This window comes from Macrobrachium nipponense, chromosome 6 (assembly GCF_015104395.2).
Source record: "Macrobrachium nipponense isolate FS-2020 chromosome 6, ASM1510439v2, whole genome shotgun sequence".
NCBI lineage: Eukaryota > Metazoa > Arthropoda > Malacostraca > Decapoda > Palaemonidae > Macrobrachium > Macrobrachium nipponense.
Window position 1 is genome coordinate 123,140,143 of NC_061108.1, and position 21,183 is coordinate 123,161,325.

At 34.3% G+C, this 21,183-nt stretch overlaps 3 protein-coding genes across 10 annotated transcripts in view; 2 read left to right on the plus strand and 1 right to left on the minus strand.

The window, feature by feature from the left end:
* The window catches only part of LOC135216098 (FYVE and coiled-coil domain-containing protein 1-like), a 78,596-nt gene extending 78,227 nt beyond the window's left edge, over positions 1 to 369 (plus strand). For all 5 annotated transcript variants that reach the window (XM_064251127.1, XM_064251126.1, XM_064251128.1 and 2 more), the window contains one exon: positions 231 to 369. In XM_064251127.1, the coding sequence (XP_064107197.1) occupies positions 231 to 322 (92 nt within the window). In that variant the 3' untranslated portion in view covers positions 323 to 369. The remainder of the gene's footprint in view (positions 1 to 230) is intronic.
* On the plus strand, positions 323 to 7,671 carry LOC135216103 (FYVE and coiled-coil domain-containing protein 1-like). Its single transcript, XM_064251141.1, has 5 exons — positions 323 to 488; positions 616 to 705; positions 1,921 to 2,126; positions 5,212 to 5,342; positions 5,830 to 7,671. The coding sequence occupies exons 1-4, from the start codon at positions 453 to 455 to the stop codon at positions 5,339 to 5,341; spliced, it is 462 nt and encodes a 153-aa protein (XP_064107211.1). The 5' UTR covers positions 323 to 452; the 3' UTR covers position 5,342; positions 5,830 to 7,671.
* Positions 7,672 to 7,773: 102 nt separating this feature from the next.
* LOC135216099 (secretory carrier-associated membrane protein 1-like) overlaps positions 7,774 to 21,183 on the minus strand; it is an 81,681-nt gene continuing 68,271 nt past the window's right edge. For 2 of the 4 annotated variants that reach the window (XM_064251131.1, XM_064251134.1), the window contains 2 exons: positions 14,598 to 14,781; positions 7,774 to 9,770 (listed from right to left, as the gene is read on the minus strand). In XM_064251131.1, the coding sequence (XP_064107201.1) occupies positions 14,599 to 14,781 (183 nt within the window). In that variant the 3' untranslated portion in view covers positions 7,774 to 9,770; position 14,598. Of the gene's footprint in view, positions 9,771 to 14,597; positions 14,782 to 16,790; positions 16,912 to 20,482; positions 20,613 to 21,183 lie in introns of all 4 variants that reach the window. The other 2 variants (XM_064251132.1, XM_064251133.1) reach the window with 2 other exon arrangements.

Genomic DNA, 21,183 nt, shown 5'->3' on the forward strand with positions numbered 1-21,183 from the left:
ATTATCTTTTTCTGACAGCATGATTTGATAAAAATTCTCTGCAGTTATTGTATAGTTCAGAGGTTTCCATGAAATTACCTGTACGTATATTGTTGTCATTTTAGTGTTGCATAATATTCTAATGAAGATAAAAGAAATAAATATGTTTATATTGTACAAGCAAGCAAGTTTTTTTGGCAGGATTTTAATGTAATCTATGGGTTGTTGATACTATTTTGGATATCCTTTAGCCAGTGGAAATGGAGCTGGGTTAGAAGCCACATCAAAGAACCACTACCCAGAAAGGCCCCCCATTTCCCATAGGCTCCAAGTTGCCAGATGATGAAGAGTTTTCTGTGATATCTGATGATGAAGTGCAAAGTTCAAGATTATCATCAAGTCCAAGTAGTGGATCTCCTGTGAGTAATGAAGCCATAACTGAAACTAGAGCTACTACAGATATTCTGACCCCAATGTCACTTGCCGAATCACCACCTACAAATGCTGAGGTACAGTGTATACCTTTCCAAGTATGCAGTGTTATCATATTCATAATCTTGATGTATATTTTTTTCTTAAAAGTTAACCATCTAATCTTTTCTTGCTGACAGTATCATTTTATTACTGCTCATCTAGGCATGGGTTGGAGCAGGCACACGTGTGTTAGTACCTGTTGATCTACCTGCCGGTGTTACGTTGCACTGGCATTTTGCATCTGAACCTAAGGTATGTGTGAAACTGTTAATAGTGATGTTCATATCATATGTAATGTCTTTTTGTATGGTTTTACATTTAGCTTGAATGTGCATCTGGTTCAGGACTTCATGTACATATGCACTTTCTCCATGAATTTTTTGGCCTTTCATAAACTACATCGTATTCTGCCTTTTACTTTTCATATGTACCCTGGTTTTCCCTACGTGCTTATCTGGTTGTTTAATCAGCCTAGTTTTCACTTGCACGTACGAACAAATCCTTTAAGCTAGTACTATAAGCCTATAAATTGTTTATTAGTTTAAAGGAATTACTTTTGAACAACAGTCCCACAATGTCCACATCACTTGGCTTTCTGGGCACCCTAAACTTCAGATTTTCAGTTTTCTCCTTTTAACACTTATATTGTACCAACATTGCTGAAATCCTTTCCTGTGTTATATTTTGTCAACATGCTGATATCCTTTCATCACTGCTTTCAGTTAATACCTGCTCATAAACATGCAGTGATTCCATCACAGCCCAGAAATTTCACTCTCATAAGTGCCTTTGTTACTGAATTCACTCATTAATACTTTGAGGACTTTAGCTTCTGGTATGTCAGTCAGAACATCCCCCTCATATCTCTTACTCATGAGCTCACAAAAATATTTCACCTACCATTCTTTTTTTCTGATTCTATCTTCATATTTCAATTTACATAACCCTCTCAGGATGTCACATCATACCCCTGTTTTTTATGCGTTCTTTCTCTGATTTATTCTGACTTTTCATACCTGTATTTATTGGTACTTTCTCATACTTCTTTTTGACATTTCTCTCTTAGTTTTACTTATCTGTATGTTTGGTTGCATTTGTCTTCTTTTTCTTTATTTCATTATTAATTTGGCAGTTAATAGTGTATGTTATGTTAGAGATATTTTGCTTGCAATACAAATTCTATCCCATTTGTTTGATACTGTGTTTACTTCTTATCATAATCAAATAAGTTAATGATTCAGCTTCTCCACTCTTAAACTGGGAGTTGATATAACCTGTGACTTGAAAATTATTTAATTCTCAATTTAGGAAATATCCGGCAATGTTTTCTTATTTCATGTTGTCTAGAGCTTAGTTAGCAGTCACTTCTTAACAGAAACTCAAATACTGTATGCCCATGAAAGCTCATGAAAGGCTTTCTGTTGTAAATAATTTCACAAGTTTATTGATAAAAGTTATTACTTTCAGAGTGTATCATTTGCTGTCCTACACCAGCCTCCTCAGATGGAAAATTCCCAAAGGTTAGACAGCGAAGCAACATCTTCATCCACTCAACAAAGAGTATTAATTCCTACAACTCGCGTAGCATCAGCTGAGGGAGCAACTGTAAAAGGGAGATTACAGACTAAGCAACCTGGGGTGTATACTCTTGTTTTTGATAATTCTTGCTCAAGGTAAGTTGTTCTTTCTTGAAAAATATAGTCTTGCCAGAATAAAAACTTAAATATAATTTGTAATGAAGTACTCAGAATTTACCTTGGAGTCTTAGATGGTGAACCACCTATCTGTCTAGTGTAACATAGTAACCATGTGAATTGTAGTAAAGGGTTAGGCAGGTGTTTCGCCAACCAAAAACCTTTTTATTTCCTTTTAATTCTTGAGCTCCCTTTCCTTGGGTTAAGTGGAATGTATGAAACTATATAGGCAGTCCCCGGGTTACGATGGGTGTTCCGTTCTTGAGATGGGTTGTAAGCTGAAAATCGTCGTAAGCCAGAACATCATAAACAAATCCTAAGAAAACCTTACTTTTAATGCTTTGGGTGCATTAAAAACTATGTAAACTTCATTCTTATTGCATTTTTCATAATAAAACCATCAAATATTGATTATTTTGCATTTTTGGAGTCATATTTCTTCTGCCAGATCAGTGTTGTAGGCTGCGTAACCCTGGGACATGCGTCGTAAACTTGGAAATAATGTCTGATAAATATAATTGAAAAGCGTTGTAACCTCGGAATGTCGTTAGTCGAACTTGTCATAAGCCGGGGACTGCATACTCTAGTGTACTTTTTATGACAGAGAGAATTAATATACTTATCAATACCATAAGCAACACAAAATATGTAAGGTTTAAAGGTTCGTCTTGTTATTTATATTAATGGCTTCAAATCCCCATCTGATGTAGGATTTGCTGCTGTGCATCTAATGAAACCAGTTAGTGATGGTCAGACCAGTCAGGCTATAAAAATATAATTTTATCTAACATAGCTTAGGGTGGCAGATTCCCACCCCTCCTAATCTAAACTACGGTGCAGTGCAATCTAATAAAGTAGGGAGGAGTTAAACTCCACTGTGTGTTTGTTCTGGGGCCCACACTTTTAGATTGTCATGAAAACAAAACCTGAAACCTGGGTCTGTCACAAAAATAAAACCTGAAACCTGGGTCGAAATATTACTATGTCAGTGTATCAGCTGTTCCAAATTGAGCTCGTATTCAAAACCATAGCTTCAAAGTGGTAGTGCTCTATCATTTCCAACTATGTATAATTTCCTTAGAATTTTACTCACAATAAGCTTAGGCATATTTGATTGATGAAATAGAATTTGTTGTATATATCTGAAACTTTAGAATGTGGCAACTTTTCTTTTTGTAATGACAAAAACAAAAACTTGTGTTTGCTTCACAATGCAATTATTTTTCCAACCAGTAGGATGCCCTAAAGGCAAGTGATAACTTGCAAAGCTTCAAGTTAAACCATCAAAGATTTGAAAAGGTATCTCTGAACTCTCTGCTACATAATTATTTTTGTTAATTGCATTTCAAATAGTCTTAAATAAATCTTATATGGGATGAAATTGAAAGATGTAAGGTTTTATCTGCTGAAAGAATTTTTCTTTCACCTTCGATACTTTTGGAGATAGCCGGACTGTCAGAAATGAGCCCATTTCCGATAAGACCAATATTTTAAAAATAAATCTTATATGAGATGAAATTTAAAGATTTAAGGGTTTTCTCTGCCAAAAGAATTTTTCTGTTATCTTCAACACTTTGGATAGCATTAGAGCCAAGCCGGGGTGAAAATTATAGTGAAATAATTAAAACATCATTTAAATGTAAATTTTTATGTTTTTAAAATATGTAAATCTTATATGGGATGAAGTTTAAAGATGTAAGGTTTTATCTGCCGAAAGAATTTTTCTTTTATCTTTAGTACTTTTTGAAATATTAGCATTTGAATAGTGTCAAGGCCTAAGGCAATAATTGAAACGTCATTTAACCGAGAATTTATGGTATATTTTAAAAATAAATCTTATATTTATGAAATTTAAAGATGTAAGGTTTTTATATGCCAAAAGAAATTTTCTTTTATCTTCAATACTTTTGAAGGTGCATATTAGCATTTGAAAAGTGTTAGGGCCAGGCCATGAAGAAAATTATAATGCAATAATTAACTCATCATTCAAATGGAAATGTATGATATTTTGAAAATAAATCTTATAGTTTATGAAATTTAAAGATGTAAGATTTTATCTTCCGAAAGTTTTTGTTTTACATATCTGCAAAAAGAATTTTTCTTTTATCTTCAACACTTTCGGAGATATGTATTAGCATTTGAATAGCATTAGGGACTAATGCAGTAATTAAAACAATTTAAATGTGAATTTATAATATTTTGAAATTAAAATTGAAAATAAATTTTATATGGGATACAATTTAAAGATGTAAGGTTTTATCTGCCAAAAGGATTTTTCTTTTATCTTCAATACTTTTGAAAATATTGGCAATTGAATAGCATTAGGGCCAGGCCCCCAGAAATGAGCCCATTTCCAGAAAGATTTTGCTCTGCTCGTAATAAGATTCTTTCCATTAGTTTGAAGGCCTGTAGTAGAAGGGCCTCGTACCATACCTGTTGTATCTATATAGAACAACTCGTGTAGGAGTTACAGGCAATTGAGGTTTTAATTTAGAAGGTAAAAAATTGAAGATTAACATAATTGATTTATGTGGCTAAAACAGATATGTGATGCCCTTTTTTTCCCTATATATTATTATGGATGTATCCCAAATACTAGAATTTTCCTTCTCAACTTCCCAGCCCTTGAAGAGCCAGGCTTTTTCCTATTGTTAATTTTTCCTATTTGATTGATTGATTATGAAATTTCTGTTTTATGACGTAGTTCATTCAGCTTGAGAATTAAAAGCTTACTGATTACAGAGGCAAGCCCCCTGAAAGACTTTAATGCACATTGGTTCAAGTATGTGATCATAAAGATATGCTGTATGACACACTTGTGACATCCATTGTTTGTGTAAAATGGATTGGTTATAATTTGGATAAGTACCATTTTATGGAAAAAAGCCAAAATTCTTGGAGACAAATGGCATTGTGTGTAGTTACACACAAGGAATGAATATGAAAAAGATGCATGGTATTTAAGAAAACTGACTCTTTTAGTTATTCCAAGATATGTAGAAAAAAACCCAGATTTATAAAATAATTTCATAAATTCAAGTTTTCTTTTTTTATTCTTTTTTAGACTCACAGCCAAGAAAGTTACATATAGTCTTCGACTGGAAAATCAAGTTAGTTCAGCTATTTCAAGAGTACCAGAAACAGACAACTCACCCTCCCCATCTCGCTTGGAAGGATCCTTGCCAGCGCCATGAAGTAAATGATTTATTTTTTATGAGCTGCCATATATCTATCTACACATATAGTATATTTTTGTATGTTAATTTTGGTGACAAATTTTTAATGACTAATAAGCTTATGCCACCCTTACTGAAGTTTGGGTAAAAATTTAAACTGAAATTTTTATTCAAACAAATGGATGGTAAATACAAAAACATTTGAAGATTTTTATATTTCAAACATGTCATTTGTCCACTTCAATCAAGTAATAGTTAAGTATCTTTAGATATACAACAGTCATTTCAGTTTGAAACATAATCTTCCATTTTCATTTTACAGAACCATATGTATACAGTACTACGTACATACTTTATTCTTCAAAGCATCTAGGTAATCCAACAAAATAAATTCATCTCTGAGAAACTAAGCATTCTTGAATTTATTTGACAGACCTGGTGATGATTTTAGAAGTGGTAGGGATGTTTTTACATGAAAATAACATATTCATGTATTAACTTTTCAGTTATCAAGTAACTGTTGCTTCATTTGGTGGGCAATTGTACATGTAACTACAGCTAGCAACACAGATTGAAAATCAGTGGCACCTGTAGTTTATGAAAGTACAGTACACATTTGTTTTGATGGACTGTTAATGTACACATTAACAAAGTATGAAATTTTCATATCCTGAAAGAAAATACGTACTGCCTCCGAGCCTCTCACTTAACCCACATGTAAAGTACCTGCCGAATATAAGTTTTCATTGGATCAGGTATGACTTTATTACTAATGTGATCTTGAAACTGCAAAACGTTCAAGTTTATGATTATGCTGTAAATTAGGCACTTTCCAAATTTTTAATATGAAAGACTTTCATTAGCTGTTTATGAATTTTGTTTTAAACTTTTTGTTAGATGAGGTACTACCTTATTTCATCATGTATGTATTCATAAATTTTAGGGACCAGAATATTTTTTTTAGTGTATTGCCAACAGCAAAATTAAGTACTGATTTGCAGTGCCTTCTATTTTACTTTTAAAAGAGAGTACAAAATTTATTACTTCTCAGTTATTGTGTGTGGTTTAGGGGCAATGACCTACAATTTAGTGCAATATTTTATCCAGGGTATTTCACTTGGTGGATTCAAATATATGTACAGTACAGCATATTCTAACTTGGTACTACTATTTGTATGGGGTGAGTTTTGTGAATTTTTATCAGGTGTACTGCCAAATAATAACTGTTCATAAATTGAGTTTTCAAATTAAGTTAATGGTGATCAAGCCTAATGAATTATTGCAGTACTCAATAATGCACTTCAGTAGGAAATTTCAGGACCAAAGAATATGTACATTTGCAAAATTTATCAAATGTGCCTTCAAATAAAATGTTATTGTTCGTAAACATTGCTTTAAAGAAGATATTTATATTTCACCTGTGATAAACTTACTGGAGGTTTGCACCCAACTGCTAGTCAGCGAGAGAAGCCTTAATCTTTGCAGGACTTTCATGTGCACAAATTATGTCAAGAAATATTGACTTAGATTTTATTGCTACCAATAAAAATTTGAATGCGAGATGTAAGGGGATGTGTACATGAAAATTATCTGAACTACTTGTAAGTGGCAATTCATTTTCTGTTACATGTGATCCTAACCAAGTAAATAAGCATTTGGTTGCTAGAATTTTATATTGCAAGAGCTGTAGATGGTTTTAATTTCAGCCTGTATATCTTTTTAGTTATTTAATTTTAAGTTGTAATAGGCAATATTATTTATGGCTCTATTGCATTAGGCTGTATGCTAAGATATACTGAATTGAGTGCTGTACTTTAGATAGTATTAGTCCTTCACCTTGGTTTGCTATAGTACTTCATTAGGCTACTTTTGGTTGAAGTCAGATATTTTTGGTTATCCTTAGTAAAAGCAGAATTCTGTTGTCAGCATTTTGTTATGTCTTGAACTAAGGATTACTGCTCAATTGTTTCTGCTTCACCTATTTCAGGGGCATTGCTGTACTCATAGCAGTTGCCAGAATTCCTACTTGCAATTTAATTAACCTCTATAAAAATCTTTACCTGTTAACATTTTATGTTGTGTATTTTCTGCATTTCCACTTTTATTGTTGGCACAGTGCCTTTTAAAGAAATACAATATTCTGATAACAGATGCCAATAATATAGTAATTGTAATATATTGGTTAGGTAACATAGTAATTAGGAAGTGAACTTTTTATATTAAATATGCAAATTTGCAATGCTTTTACATTGTGTATTAATGGTGGTTATAAATATTTATATACAAATGTAAGATACTGTATATTTTACAATGTTGATATTTTGCTTAATAAATGACTGACTACTTTATTCCTGCTGTTTTTTCAAAGTCCAGTGCTCTATAGATGATAGCTGAAATGTTACAATGGATTCTATGTTACAGTGGATTCTAAAGGACATAAATCAAAGGCATTTGAACACTTACAGTATATATTATATACACTGTACTGTATTTCATTTAAATTCATAACATGGAACTTCAAAAAAAAAAAATGAACTAAAGAAAACACGACAAAATATGGAAGGTCCTCCAGAAACTCGATCAGTTCTTGTGTAATATATTAGCTCTACAGTTGGGAAAGAGAAAAAAATGACCCTCATTGATTTAGTTACTAGGAAGCAATAGCAATTAAATTTACCCTTTCACACCCATATTCCCCCCTCCCCCCCCAACAAGAGACCTATCTTTAGCCTGACTTAACATTACTACAACTAAGCATTAAAATATAGGCTACCATTTGAAATTTATTTATAAACTACAAATATATATATATATTGCATATCACAAATCAAGACATAATTTTCTCACGGAGAGAAACTACTTGAAGCAACAAATACAAATAAAAATTCCTGTGAAACAATCTCAATAGGCAATAATGACATACATCTCTTAACCAACCAAAACATGTCTCATTAACATAATAAACTATCCCACCAGACAATATTCTTCCTTTGCATTCCAACATCAACCTATGATCATCAATCCAATTTTAATTTGCAAGTTAGTATATATGGCAACTTTTCAGCCAAAATCACGAACAAAACAATACCTTACAATTACTAGAGCATGAACGTCTCAATCACAATTATGTTCACCTCATCAAAATGTAACCCCTTAATCCTAAATTATTTAAGAAATTTATATATCTTCAAAACTGCAGTTGAAGGATTGGTTTCATCACAGCTTCTCATAATTCACTGATTTGTAAGAGAACCATGGAAAATTTAAGTACAGCAATCTGTCAACCTGCTACAACAGGAATCTGCCTTTTCTCAAAATCACAAAAATTCTCTTAACTAAAAATTATACTTAAATCACTAAATAAAATTGAATGGCATTCAGACTGCATTACAAGAACGTTCTTATTTTTATTTGGTAAATATCAAATAATACAACTACTACAGTAATATCAGGTATTTGGCAATCATTATACTGAAGCAAAGATATTTACATCATACAATAGGAGTCATGCAAAGCATATTTTCCTCTCTTAATACAAATGAGGCCACAGTGATCCATCAAAGACTTCAGGGCTGTAGTGGTACTAAAATAACATCCAACCCAACTATTACAGATTTTGCGTAGGGAACCCTGCAATGTTGATGGCGCAATGTTATTAGTGGACCAAGAACAATATTATTGAAAATAGTAATGTCAGTTATTTTTAAATGTTCAGGAATAAAGCTGTGTAAGTATTTAGCCCACACTGAAAATAAAATGAACAGATGCATTTTCATTACCAAAACATTTTGCCACTTCGAGTTTCAAACACATTCTTATTTTAACTATAAATGCCTACAATTGTAACGAGTAATTTGGTGATCTTCAGCAACAAAAATCTACAAAATTTCAAATGGCTAAGATTTCTCCAAAGCCTTGGGAAGGCTTTTTTTATTTTCTTCTTAACCCATCTACTGGCAAAATTTTTTTAGTTCTAATAAGTAATACTAAATTAAATATTATGACATTCAAATTACTCCTTCAAATTATTTAGTACCAAATGGACACTTTTTGTACACTTTCATTAAAAGTTATAATAAGTATTTCTAAAGTGCTGCTACTAAACAATAATATACAATTGCTGAAAGAAAAATTTAATTGCCATGAGATAAAATATCCAATAATTGGTAACTAAAGAAGATAAAACAATTTATCTTCAAACAATACAAATAATAATGAACCAACTTTTATACATTCCTTATAGAACTAAAATCCAAATGTTTTGAAACCAGTCTGCCTACCACCTATAACATAAAATGATTACTGTATAGACTATTCTGACTGTGCTTTAACCATTCAAGACTTCATAGATGATCTTCCAGGTCTTTCAAATAGTAAATGAGAAGACAGAAGACCTAAGGAAGGGGGAAAATGCCTCAAGTCCTGGTCAAATTACTGTTGCTTCTATCTGAAAGAAAAATGCAATTTCAGTTTACTTTTCAAAAAGGGAAAAATCAGTTACCTGAATTAAAATGTCCATGACTGGGTTTGGGAAAACCTTTAGGAAGGAAAGGGAAAAAATTAATCCAGTTCTCAAAACGGAGAACAAGTTCAGAAAACTGGCCAATTACTAAATAATTTACTTTTATATATTTTTACTCTTTCAGATTCCAAGGAGATCATTTTGCTTTTATCACTCGCCATAAACTATTTTTCAAGATATAAGACAGTTTTGCTTTTTCATTTGAAGCTGAATATGTGCTGTTTTGTAGAAGAAATTTTTTTGAATAATATTGCACAAGGTGTACTTAAACAGCGATTTAAATTACTTTTATAAGCTTTTACAGCACAGGAGGTAGTTGCACTCCACAGCCACGTAAGTTTTATTGTTTCTACTTTCTTTTAGGAGGGGGGGTGAAGCTTTTTTTTTTCTTTTTAACCATCAATAATATTTAACTCTATATGTATTTACTTTTCTAAGATCGCTAGGGTGGGGTCAGGTAGAAAAGGCAGAGTTGTCATATGAAGATCGCTAGGGTGGGGTCAGGTAGAAAAGGCAGAGTTGTCATATCAAGATCGCTAGGGTGGGATCAGGTAGAAAAGGCAGAGTTGTCAATATCTACGGATATGTAAGTCCCGTTAAATGCTTCCCGCAGATATAATCCTTCTTAGTAGGATTCGCTTTAGACCTTGGGAGTTGAGGGAAAGGGTTTGTTTCTTCCTTGTTAACTTTTTTTTTTCATTCCCGATTCTACTTGGCTATTCCTTCTTTCTCTTTCTATAATTATAGATGCGCTGAGTGGTCTGTTGGCTCTGGTGTTTGGACTTGAAACATAAATTCATAAGTCAATTGATCTATTATGCCCTTGGAAAAGACAAGCTCTCATTCCTTCTCTGCATAACAATTTTATCAAAATCATCCAAGTCATGCACAGAACTCACTTTCTCTTTTCTTTTTTAAAACACTATATTGCCCGCCTCTCTTGCTTCTCAAGTCTACGATAGTCATTTCTAACACTTTTGTTGCTTCAGATGTTCTCTGGATAGCCTTCGAAAATCAGTTACAGGACCTTCAAGATGTTTTTATAAAATGAAGTATTTCAGGAAATAATGGACGATTTCCTTGGCCTCAGGTGGAGGGTGAAGACGTTTACGGGAGTCATTTGGGCTGGGCTGTCCATACTTTTCACAGTGGGTGATCGAGTGCGAGTATCCTTTAACGATACTGACCATGACCTTTTAAATCCTCTTAAAAACCATAGGTCCCCTGAACTTAGATCCGGCATTGCCGGAGAAAAAATATGCCATATCTTCATTTTCATTAATGAAACTGAGGTTTTAACGAAGAATATACGAAATAAGTTATATTCAAAATATCTGATGCAAACAAAGAATCACATTTCATGAAATAAAAACTATTTCAATAGACTCCATGAAGCTAATATGATTACCATAACATGAAAATTGGCAACGTATGATATCTGTAAAAGCCACACCACAGCGATCTTAGAAAAGTAAACACACAATAGTTATCAAAATGAGAAACCAATTCAAAACTGGCAAAAAAATACAATATAGTCACTTGACAGATTTTTAAAAGAAATTTTTCAACAAAATGTAAACCTGTCATTTTTATGGGCATTAAACATTTATAAATATACAAATTTCTGTGAATGATAGATTTATGCATAAGTACAGTAGTACCTCAGACTTCAAAACTTAATCCGTTCCAGAAGACTGGTTGAAATGCAATTTGCTTGAAATATGAGACAAATATCCTCATAAGAAATAAAGTGAATCAGGATAACTCATTCCAGCCAACCCAGAAAGTCTCTAAAGTTAAATTAAGATTGTAAAGTAATAAAACAGTGCGTTAAAAAGTGTAAGATAAAAAAAAATTCTCCGTATAAGAATTACGAACTGCTTGGTGAAAAGGGCACACGGCCAGCTGGGATGGACAGAGGAGAAACAGGAACCCCTTGAGGAAACCAAAATGGTCACAGTAGGCCAAAGTTGATAAAATCAATTTCATTTACATTTTACAAGGATAATCAAAGGATTCGAGTGTATTCCAAGTTAGATATTTTTAAGGCTTCATTGATTAAGGCTGAAGATTTCAAGTTAGATATTTTTAAGGCTTCATTGATTAAGGCTGAAGATAACATTCACGACTTTGGCATGCTAGTCTTGCAAATGTTGCTGCTATAATTCATATAAGTCTATGATTAATTAATCATTCCTGTTTCAACAACTCACTGACTTCTGCCTTATTTGTGTATACTCATTTCTGTATCAATCTTAAGGGTTTTGGGTTTCTGGAAGGGCTGTACCTTAATATTCCTACACAAAGGTCATCCATGACAGCATTACCCACATTAATGAAGAGTACTGAGGGGAGTTTCCTGTTCCTACCAATAAACTTCAAACCCAACTACGTGTTTGCAAGATGCTGGGTGTCTATTTTCATGCCAACATACTGGCAGATAACTGTAGCCATATCCTTTCTAGGCTCTTGGATTTAACAGTCTTTTAAGGCTTTACACCAACTGTATGTGCTTGTCTATGAGTTTAATATCAGACAATCCTTAAAACCTTCAATTATCTCTACAATGCCATGACAGTACTAAGTCATTTGCCCCTGATTTCATGCATTCAAAATAAGGCAAATATTTTTATAAAATGCAATACTGCAGATATTACCATGGGAGTTTGGGGGTCATTGTTCTATGGGACTGAAGAAGAGAAACATAAAGAAGTTGCTTTACAAATGCTTCCAGTCTTGCAGTCCAAGGATTGGTAATTCTCATGTGCTGAGGCCAAGTTCTGGTCATAAGTGCAATGGCTTAAAATAAAAGTCTTTTAAATATGACAAATTTTTAATCAATTTGTATTTTTCATAGCTAACAAACCTACATCTTAATAATAGGATAATCTTCTAGCACCAGTTGGAAACCAGTTAAAAACAATCAGATTGCTAAGCAAGGAATCTGAGGCATCTGGCAACTCATGCATATACAAAGTGGATGTTGGTCACTGACCAGGCTTATGAGAGGGATGGCTAGAGGTGGGCAGTAAACATTAAGACCTCTTGTTTGTTAGCTATGAAAAATACAAAATGATTCAAAATTTGTCATTTGTTCATACACAGAACAAACCCTCAGTCTTGATGATAGGATACAGTTATACTTGGAGGGAGGTACAAGTATCCCGAACCAGCTGAGGGTTCAACCCATCTAACCACCCTTCCTAGAAGATCGAGTTCTAAAGAAGGGGGTCTGAGCCCATAAGAGAATAGATAAAAACAAGTATCTAAAAACTCGACCTTCTGGGATTGAGCACAATGAGACATGCTCATTATTCATTGCATCCATGGAAGGTGGAAGGTAAAAAGAACTATGTCTGTTGAAGCAACAAACCACATAGGCCACAGGGATTTGTTACCACTCCTCCATCCCCTTGTCAGAGAGAGGAGTAAGTGCTACTGAGAAGCAGATTCGTTTATTGTATAGGAACAAACCAAATAACTGCACCCAGTATAGCTGCCCCACACACCTGTATCAGATCAGTTCCAACTTCTGATGCCTTATTCTTCAACCCACCTGTAGGAAGCATTAAGGAAAAAAGAGAAAGGAGGAGACCAGCCATCTTCCTCATTCTCTCTCCCTCACTCAATCATCTTAGGTAAGATCCCAACTGTCCCACTGGGGGCACTGGATGTACTGGACAGCCATCACCGGACCCAAGTAAAACAAGTGTCCAAGGACATGTGGGCAATGTCCTTCAGGAAAGGGAAGTGAACATGGTCTGCTGAAGCCAGGAACAATATTCAAAACCCTATAAACAGTTAAGTTATTCTTAAATGCCAGCGAGTAACTCATTCCTCTGATGTCATTGGCTCTAGCCTGCACAGACTTTGTGACAGAACTATCCAGTGAGGAGTATGCCTGCTTAATCACCTCACGCAGCCAGAATGAAAAGGAGATCTTGGAAACTTCCATTCTGGACTGGCCGGTGCTACAATGGCATGCGAGTCCTGCTATGTATACACTTCAAGTGGAGACCCCTCATCAAGGTTGAAAAACTTTACATTGGCCACGACTTCTTGATTGTCTTCGATATAGTAGGGTACTCCTCAGCAGCTTCACAATCAGACATATACACCATATAGTCAAAAGCAAAATTTGCTGTTTACAAGCGCGTGCGCACACACACACACACACAAAAGAAGAAGAAGAACAATGACCAATACAAAAAAGGAAAAAAAAGACCAAGGCCTTAAACCTATTATGGGAGAATAAGAATGATAATGTGAACAGGAAAAAGTAACTACGGTAACAAAGAAATATACAAAGAAGCACCAAAGCTGAACATAGTTGGCTCAGACCTGATATGCACCAAATGACGAAAGCATTCAGAGCTAAAGATAAATAAGAAATTATAGGTGAACTGTAGGCTGTATATGCACACTAGACCATTTCTTCTTTCAATTATTCAAACAGTGTAGTTGGGTCAGTTTTATATGGAATAAAGCTAGTTATACGTATGTAACATGATTTTGTACAACAAGTGTACAGTATAGCACAGTAATCTAAGTAATCTAAATGATAGGCAACCACCAGTTAAATAAGAGCACAAATCACCGTCACAGCTCAGCTGATGGAAAATGGATAGTGATATGAAAATGGATAGTGAATAGCCAAATCAACTTCATAATACCTGTTTATATTTTCATTTGCCATTTTAAGCTCAAAGCTGTTTGAATGCATCATAATCATTAGTAATAGTAGTAACTTACTTTAAAATCGAGGACTAGCAGCAGTGCCACCAGGAGTTGTAGCCCCTGAGAACTGGTTTCGTACTGCTGCTGATGCAGCATTTGCAGTGAATGACTGCACATGTTCATTTCTCATTACTCCTTGAGAGAATTCCACTTGCGCCTTAGCAAAACTGGCTCCAGTGCTTCGGTAAATTCGGTGTACCTATTAAAGCATTGAGGTTCAATACAGAATGAGTTCATAAATGTACAAAAAAATTGCATTTCATAATCATACTAAAATTATACCAAACCTGCCTTTATAATACATAAAAAGGTACTATTTACTGAGTATTACAAATTACAAAGATTCATTACATAATCTAATAATGCATACATTATCGTTATGACTGATCTTCCTCATAACTTTATTAATTAAACTTATAAATTGAATTTATCATGTTGTGAAATAAATGCATGTATGAAAATTTGAAGTGTTTTTCAACAGCAATTATTATGTACATATCAATAACCAATAAATTCAGATAAAACTTTAACTGAGGCATTCTCATAACCTACATTCATCCATTGTACTTGCAATTTGTTAATAAATTTAGCCCAATAAAGAGATTCATCTCCTACATATTCATAATGCCAAGAAAAACTCAGATTCAACTCACTACCTGCAGATATCTCACTAATCCACCATTAACCCTCTCAATTTTGAACTAGTAGTACTCACATACTATATAAAAAAATTATAAAATGCCTGTAGCAAACAACCTTCAATTAATTACCTAGAAATAATCAAAACAAACACATAATACTTGTACTACCATACCCACACTTTTCATACATGCCCAAACTAATTGAATGTTCCTTCCAAACATATATTTCCTACTAAGGCTCACAGCTCATAAAAAAATAACTTGACTCCATTCCTACTAAGGCTTAAAGCTCATAAAAAAAATAACTTGACTCCACCCAATATTACACCAAACACTTCCCTTCCAACTAATGGCACAGTTTCTTGTACGTGTTAAGTTTACAAGCATGAATATTTGACAATCTCACTTTCTCCCTCCACTACAACCCTAAGCAGATACATAACCTCTTGTCAGTACATGACTATAAAAAGCTCCTGTTAGGGAGAGAGAAAAAAAAAAACAGAACCGATTGACTAACAAAAACTACATCAACAATAACTTGAAATTAACTTGATAAAATTAACAGCACTGTACATTACTGACATCCAATATTGCAAAAGAGCCATATGTAAAATAAACTATTCCTGTAAAATGAAATAAAAAAATTTTCTTTGAATACACTTTCAAACTACCTATTTCTTCTCCTAAGACCAAAATGGTAAATTGTTTACAAGACTTCAACCACCTGTATTAATTCCTCTACATCATTTCAGAAGGAATTTACAGTCTCTGCATCTCCAATTAAGTTTATAAAACCTCACTCTCCAGGCAATACTGTATCTTGATTCTACTGAGGTGCAATAATGTGATACTGCCAAGTGCCAGTAGCCTTTTGGTCTATTCTAAAATAAAACAAGCATTCCTCCTGGCAGTGTTAAGATACTAATAAATAAAAGATCTATGCGAGTTTGCCTCAATTCCTTAATTAACTTAAGTCTGAGGATCTTTTAAGAGAGACATTTTAAGTCATCAATGAATCTTTGACAAGAGAATCAGATTATCTAAAGCAAAATTAACTCAAATCATTACCAAATGCCTCCTATATCCACAAGGAAACCTGGTATTTAATCATTTTACTACAATCAAACAATGTTCTCCAAATGAAATTTGAACAAAATTCCTTTCTTGGGACTTACTGTCAAAAACAAATCAATTCTCAAACAAACATTATATTAATCTGTGAATCCTACCTATAAGTAAAATAAAGGTGTAGACCTAAAACTATACCAACTTCAAAAATACATGTTAATAACAAGTCGAAGCTTACTGTAACATACATACCTTAAAAAATACTCAAAGAAATTTAGTGATGTACATTGATCACTAAAAATAAAGGCTTGTTGTAGGAAAAATTGTTTCAATATTCCAATGGGCAAAGTTGTCCCATGTGAATACGTAACACTCAAGTCGAGTCATTCAGCAGTCCTAAACAAATCTACCAAACAATACACATTAACATTAAACTTGCACAGATTAAAATATGTAAAATGTAGGATAAAATGAAAAAAATGGGCTAACAAAAACTTACCCACAAAAGGGAGAAGGCCATACCAGCAGCTAGAGCCGATGCAGCAAGGGCCACTATTATCAAGAATACTCCCAGGCCCAAGCTTCCTGCGCTAAAGGCATTACCAACTGCTACCCAGCCGCTGTTTTATTTTTACAATAAAATTAGAATACAGAAAGACAAAAAGCAACACAGTTTAGCAGCAACTAAGGACTTTTCCACTTGGGGTCACCATTGCCTCATTCCCTTCAGTTTTTGCAAGAAAAAAAGAACAAATTCACAAACCTGAGAAAGCATGGTGCACGAAAATACATCATTAACAACAACGACACATCTAGTACTGAAAGTCTCAGAGCACAATGATCTTTCAAATCACTAAAACATAAAAACAAAAAATCCATCACCAGAATTTGTATTATTGTTTACTGCAAACTGATGTTCACGGAACCACCACCAAAGCTTACAACCTACCAATGTACTTTAAAGGATAACCTAGTCAAGCACTATGATCAAGAACAAGAACTCTACTGTATGGAGGACTTATGGTATTTGTTATAATGAAGAAATCAATAGGAAAGCATCTACTATAGCTGCATGAACGTAAGCATGTCAAAGTCAGTATGCCAAAAATACAAGTTGGAGAAGTATAACCTTTTTCAACCAATTTTCATACACAATGCAGTTATTACCAACACTTCTACGAGCCAAATCATTGACACTGCATTCCAAAACAAGGAAACTAAAGCACAGGGAATATTTTTAGCATGAACTGAAAGTACTGGAATATCACACTGCAAATAATAATAATTCCCATCTGGTAGCTTTATCCCTTCAGTTCTATTATTATTATTATTATTTTTTTATTATTATTATTATTATTGTACTTAGGAAGCATACCCTCTCTCAAGCATACTTTATTGAAAGTAATGGCTACTTCAGCAGCATTACACTTGTAGAGATTCTTCTCTACTTTCTGAATAGCGGCTTTTTCCGTGCTACTTAAACAGGCTATTTGCGCGCCTAAAGAGGTCATGATCAAAAACAGTGTCAAAATCGATGTATATATTTGAATTTTACAAATAAACTATGATATCATAGTTTATCTGTAAATGAAAATAAAATTAGCCGTGACATCCCACAGCATAACGCAACATCCAACAATGTTACCGCACAGCTCAGGAGGTCTACTAGAGAGCTGCAGGGCCTGCAGCTTCACAACCATCGACTCGGCGTAAGTGGCTTGAGACCTGGCTCAAGTCATCAATGAAAAAGAACTTACCGCCACCTGCCAATAGGAGATCAGCATGGGGCAGACCCCCTGCTGACAACCCCAAAAATAAGGAGGATGGACACCACACCAAAAGCAGTCCACCCTCAGCTTCCTAGCCTAGAGGATGTCTGGGAGCTCCAGACGAAAGCTCGCTTCGAGAGAGAGAGAGAGAGAGAGAGAGAAAATCGTTAATGACTTTCATGGCTATGGTATCATAGCTTATCTGTAAAATTCAAATACATACATCGATTTTGATACTGTATTTGATCATGACCTCTATAGGCACTCTACTAGCCTGTTAAGTAGCACGGAAAAAACTGCTATTCAGAAAATAGAGAAGAATCCTTCAAGTGTAATGCTGCTGAAGTAGCCATTACTTTTAATAAAGTATTATTATTACTATTACTATTATTATTATTATTATTATTAAAATAATATATATATTTTTTTTTTTGGTCTATCACAGTCCTACAATCCGACTGGGTGGTATTTATAGTGTGGGGTTCCAGGTTGCATCCTGCCTCCTTAGGAGTCCATCACTTTTCTTACTATGTGTGCTGTTTCCAGGAGCACACTCTTCTGCATGAGTCCTGGAGCTACTTCAGCCTCTAGTTTTCAAGTTTTTCCAGATTCCTTTTTAGGGATCTTGGAATCATGCCTAGTGTTCCTATGATTATGGGTACAATTTCCACTGGCATATCCCATATCCTTCTTATTTCTATTTTCAGGTCTTGATACTTATGATTTTTTCCTTTTCTTTCTCTTCAACCTCAGGTGTCCCATGGTATTGTGACATTAATGAATGATACTTTCTTCTTCATTTTGTCAATGTCACGTCTGGTCTATTTGTATGTATCACCCTATCTGTTCTGATACCATAGTCCCAGAGGATCTTTGCATGATCACTTTCTATCACTCCTTCAGGTTGGTGCTCGTACCACTTATTACTGCAAGGAAGCTGGTGTTTCTTGCATATGCTGCAGTGGAGGGCTTTTGCCACTGAATCATGCCTCTTTTTGTGCTGGTTCTGTGCAAGTGCCAGACATTCGCTTGCTATGTGGTTTATGGTTTAATTTTTCGTATTGCACTTCCTGCATATGGGAGAGATGTTATTTCCATCTATCGTTCTTTGAGCATATCTGGTTCTTAGGGCCTGATCTTGTGCCACTGTTATCATTACTTCAGTTTCCTTCTTGAGCTCTCCCCTCTGTAGCCATTGCCATGTTTATTTGATGGCTTGTTCTATAGTCTGTCTCATGTACTGTCCGTGCATTGGTTTGTTGTGCCATTCCTCTGTTCTGTTTGTCAATCTCCTGTCTCTATATATTTCTGGGTCTTGACTTTTATCAGTCCTTCTTCCCATGCACTCGAGCCATTCGTCTTCACTGGTTTTCACATATTGCCCCAGTGCTCTGTTCTCGATGTTGACGCAGCCCTCTATGCTTATTAGTCCTCTCCCTCCTTCCTTTCATGTTATGTAGAGTCTGTCCGTATTTGCTCTTGGGTGTAGTGCTTTGTGTATTGTCATATGTTTCGTAGTTTTCTGGTCTATACTGCGGAGTTCTGCCTTCATCCATTCCACTATTCCTGCGCTCTACCTAATTACTGGTACTGCCCATATGTTTATGGATTTTATCATATTTCTGGCGTCGAGTTTTGACTTGAGTATCACCTTGAGTCTGTGCATATATTCTTTCCTGATCGCATCCTTCATCTCTTGGTGTTTTATATCCACTCCTTCCATTATTCCCAGTATTTGTATCCTGTCTCATCTATGAGTTTGATGTTGCTCCCATCTGGTAGCTTTATCCCTTCAGTCCTTGTTACTTCTGGATACTCTGTATTTACTACATAGTACTTACAATTCAATCATTCTTCTTAGCAATAAAACTAGTTCTTCAATATTATGCAACAAAACCTTCAAGTTCATGCCTAAGAATACAGTGCAGACATTTTCAGGAATTTTATATACCTACTTGTGATATGTAATGTAATGGGTTCAACACTAACCTAAGTCTACCATTCATTATGGGTTCCAATCCCCTTTGGTAAGGAGAATGTAATTTTTTTTTCTGGACTTCAATTAAGCTTTCCTTGCATTAATAAAAATGTCATTGCTGCCAGTTGGTGAATTTAACCTATAAAACCTATAAAATCTATAAATATATGTAACTGTTAGTTTTAGAGTATACCCTGCTTGTTAATGTGATTACAGAGAGCTTTATAATCTTAACTTTTACAAATTTTTATCACAAACACCCATCAAAACCAAAAGCCAAGAAAACACCTACAGTCTTTGTAAGAAGGAAAATAAAGTAATTCCAGCCCCTCAACATAGAATGAAAGCATTCTACGGTGATCAGACAAAACCAAACAAAACATACACTACTACGATACTATGAAAAAGCAACCTTTTCATGAACAAGAGAACTTTCAGGTCTACCTGAGTAAGGGCTGCTAAATCTGCAAGTGCCACCATCACAAACCCTCCAGCCAGAACCAAAATGAAAATGCCAGCCACTTTGTATGACCAGCCAGATGATCCCAAATAGCTTAGTCCAAGTACGATGCCGCTGTGTCAAAAAACTCTACTTTTGTAGTTTAACCGAGTATTACTCATACAGAAATTACACAATTTTAGATTTACATTCTATTGAAAAGAAAGGAAAATCATTCAATTACAACTTTCCAAAAGCAGCATGTTTAAATAAACATAATACGTATATAGCTATGGGAATGGAATACGTACAAATAAAAATTCAGTTTGTAAGTCTGAAGAGATAGAATTTTTTTTCTACTTTATAATGCTTCTCCAGTACTAAGACTCCCACTGAAATTAAAATCAAAATAATTTTTTTTTATTTTCTATAGATGTTATATGTGGCATAAGTATCAACTGTTCAATCTGTATACCTGTGAATTATCAAAAAAAGTTATTTATTTCATATATATTCAGTATACACCAAAACATGAATGCACCCAGTTACCTCTAAGTTGATACACTATACTGAAATATTTTTAGACATCGGTCTGAATCAACATGTGAGATTCAAATGCTGCTGAACCAATATAAACCAAAGCAGAAACACTGATCAAATTATAACAAAAACAACTGGCTGCCACCTGAACTTCGAAAAGTACCTG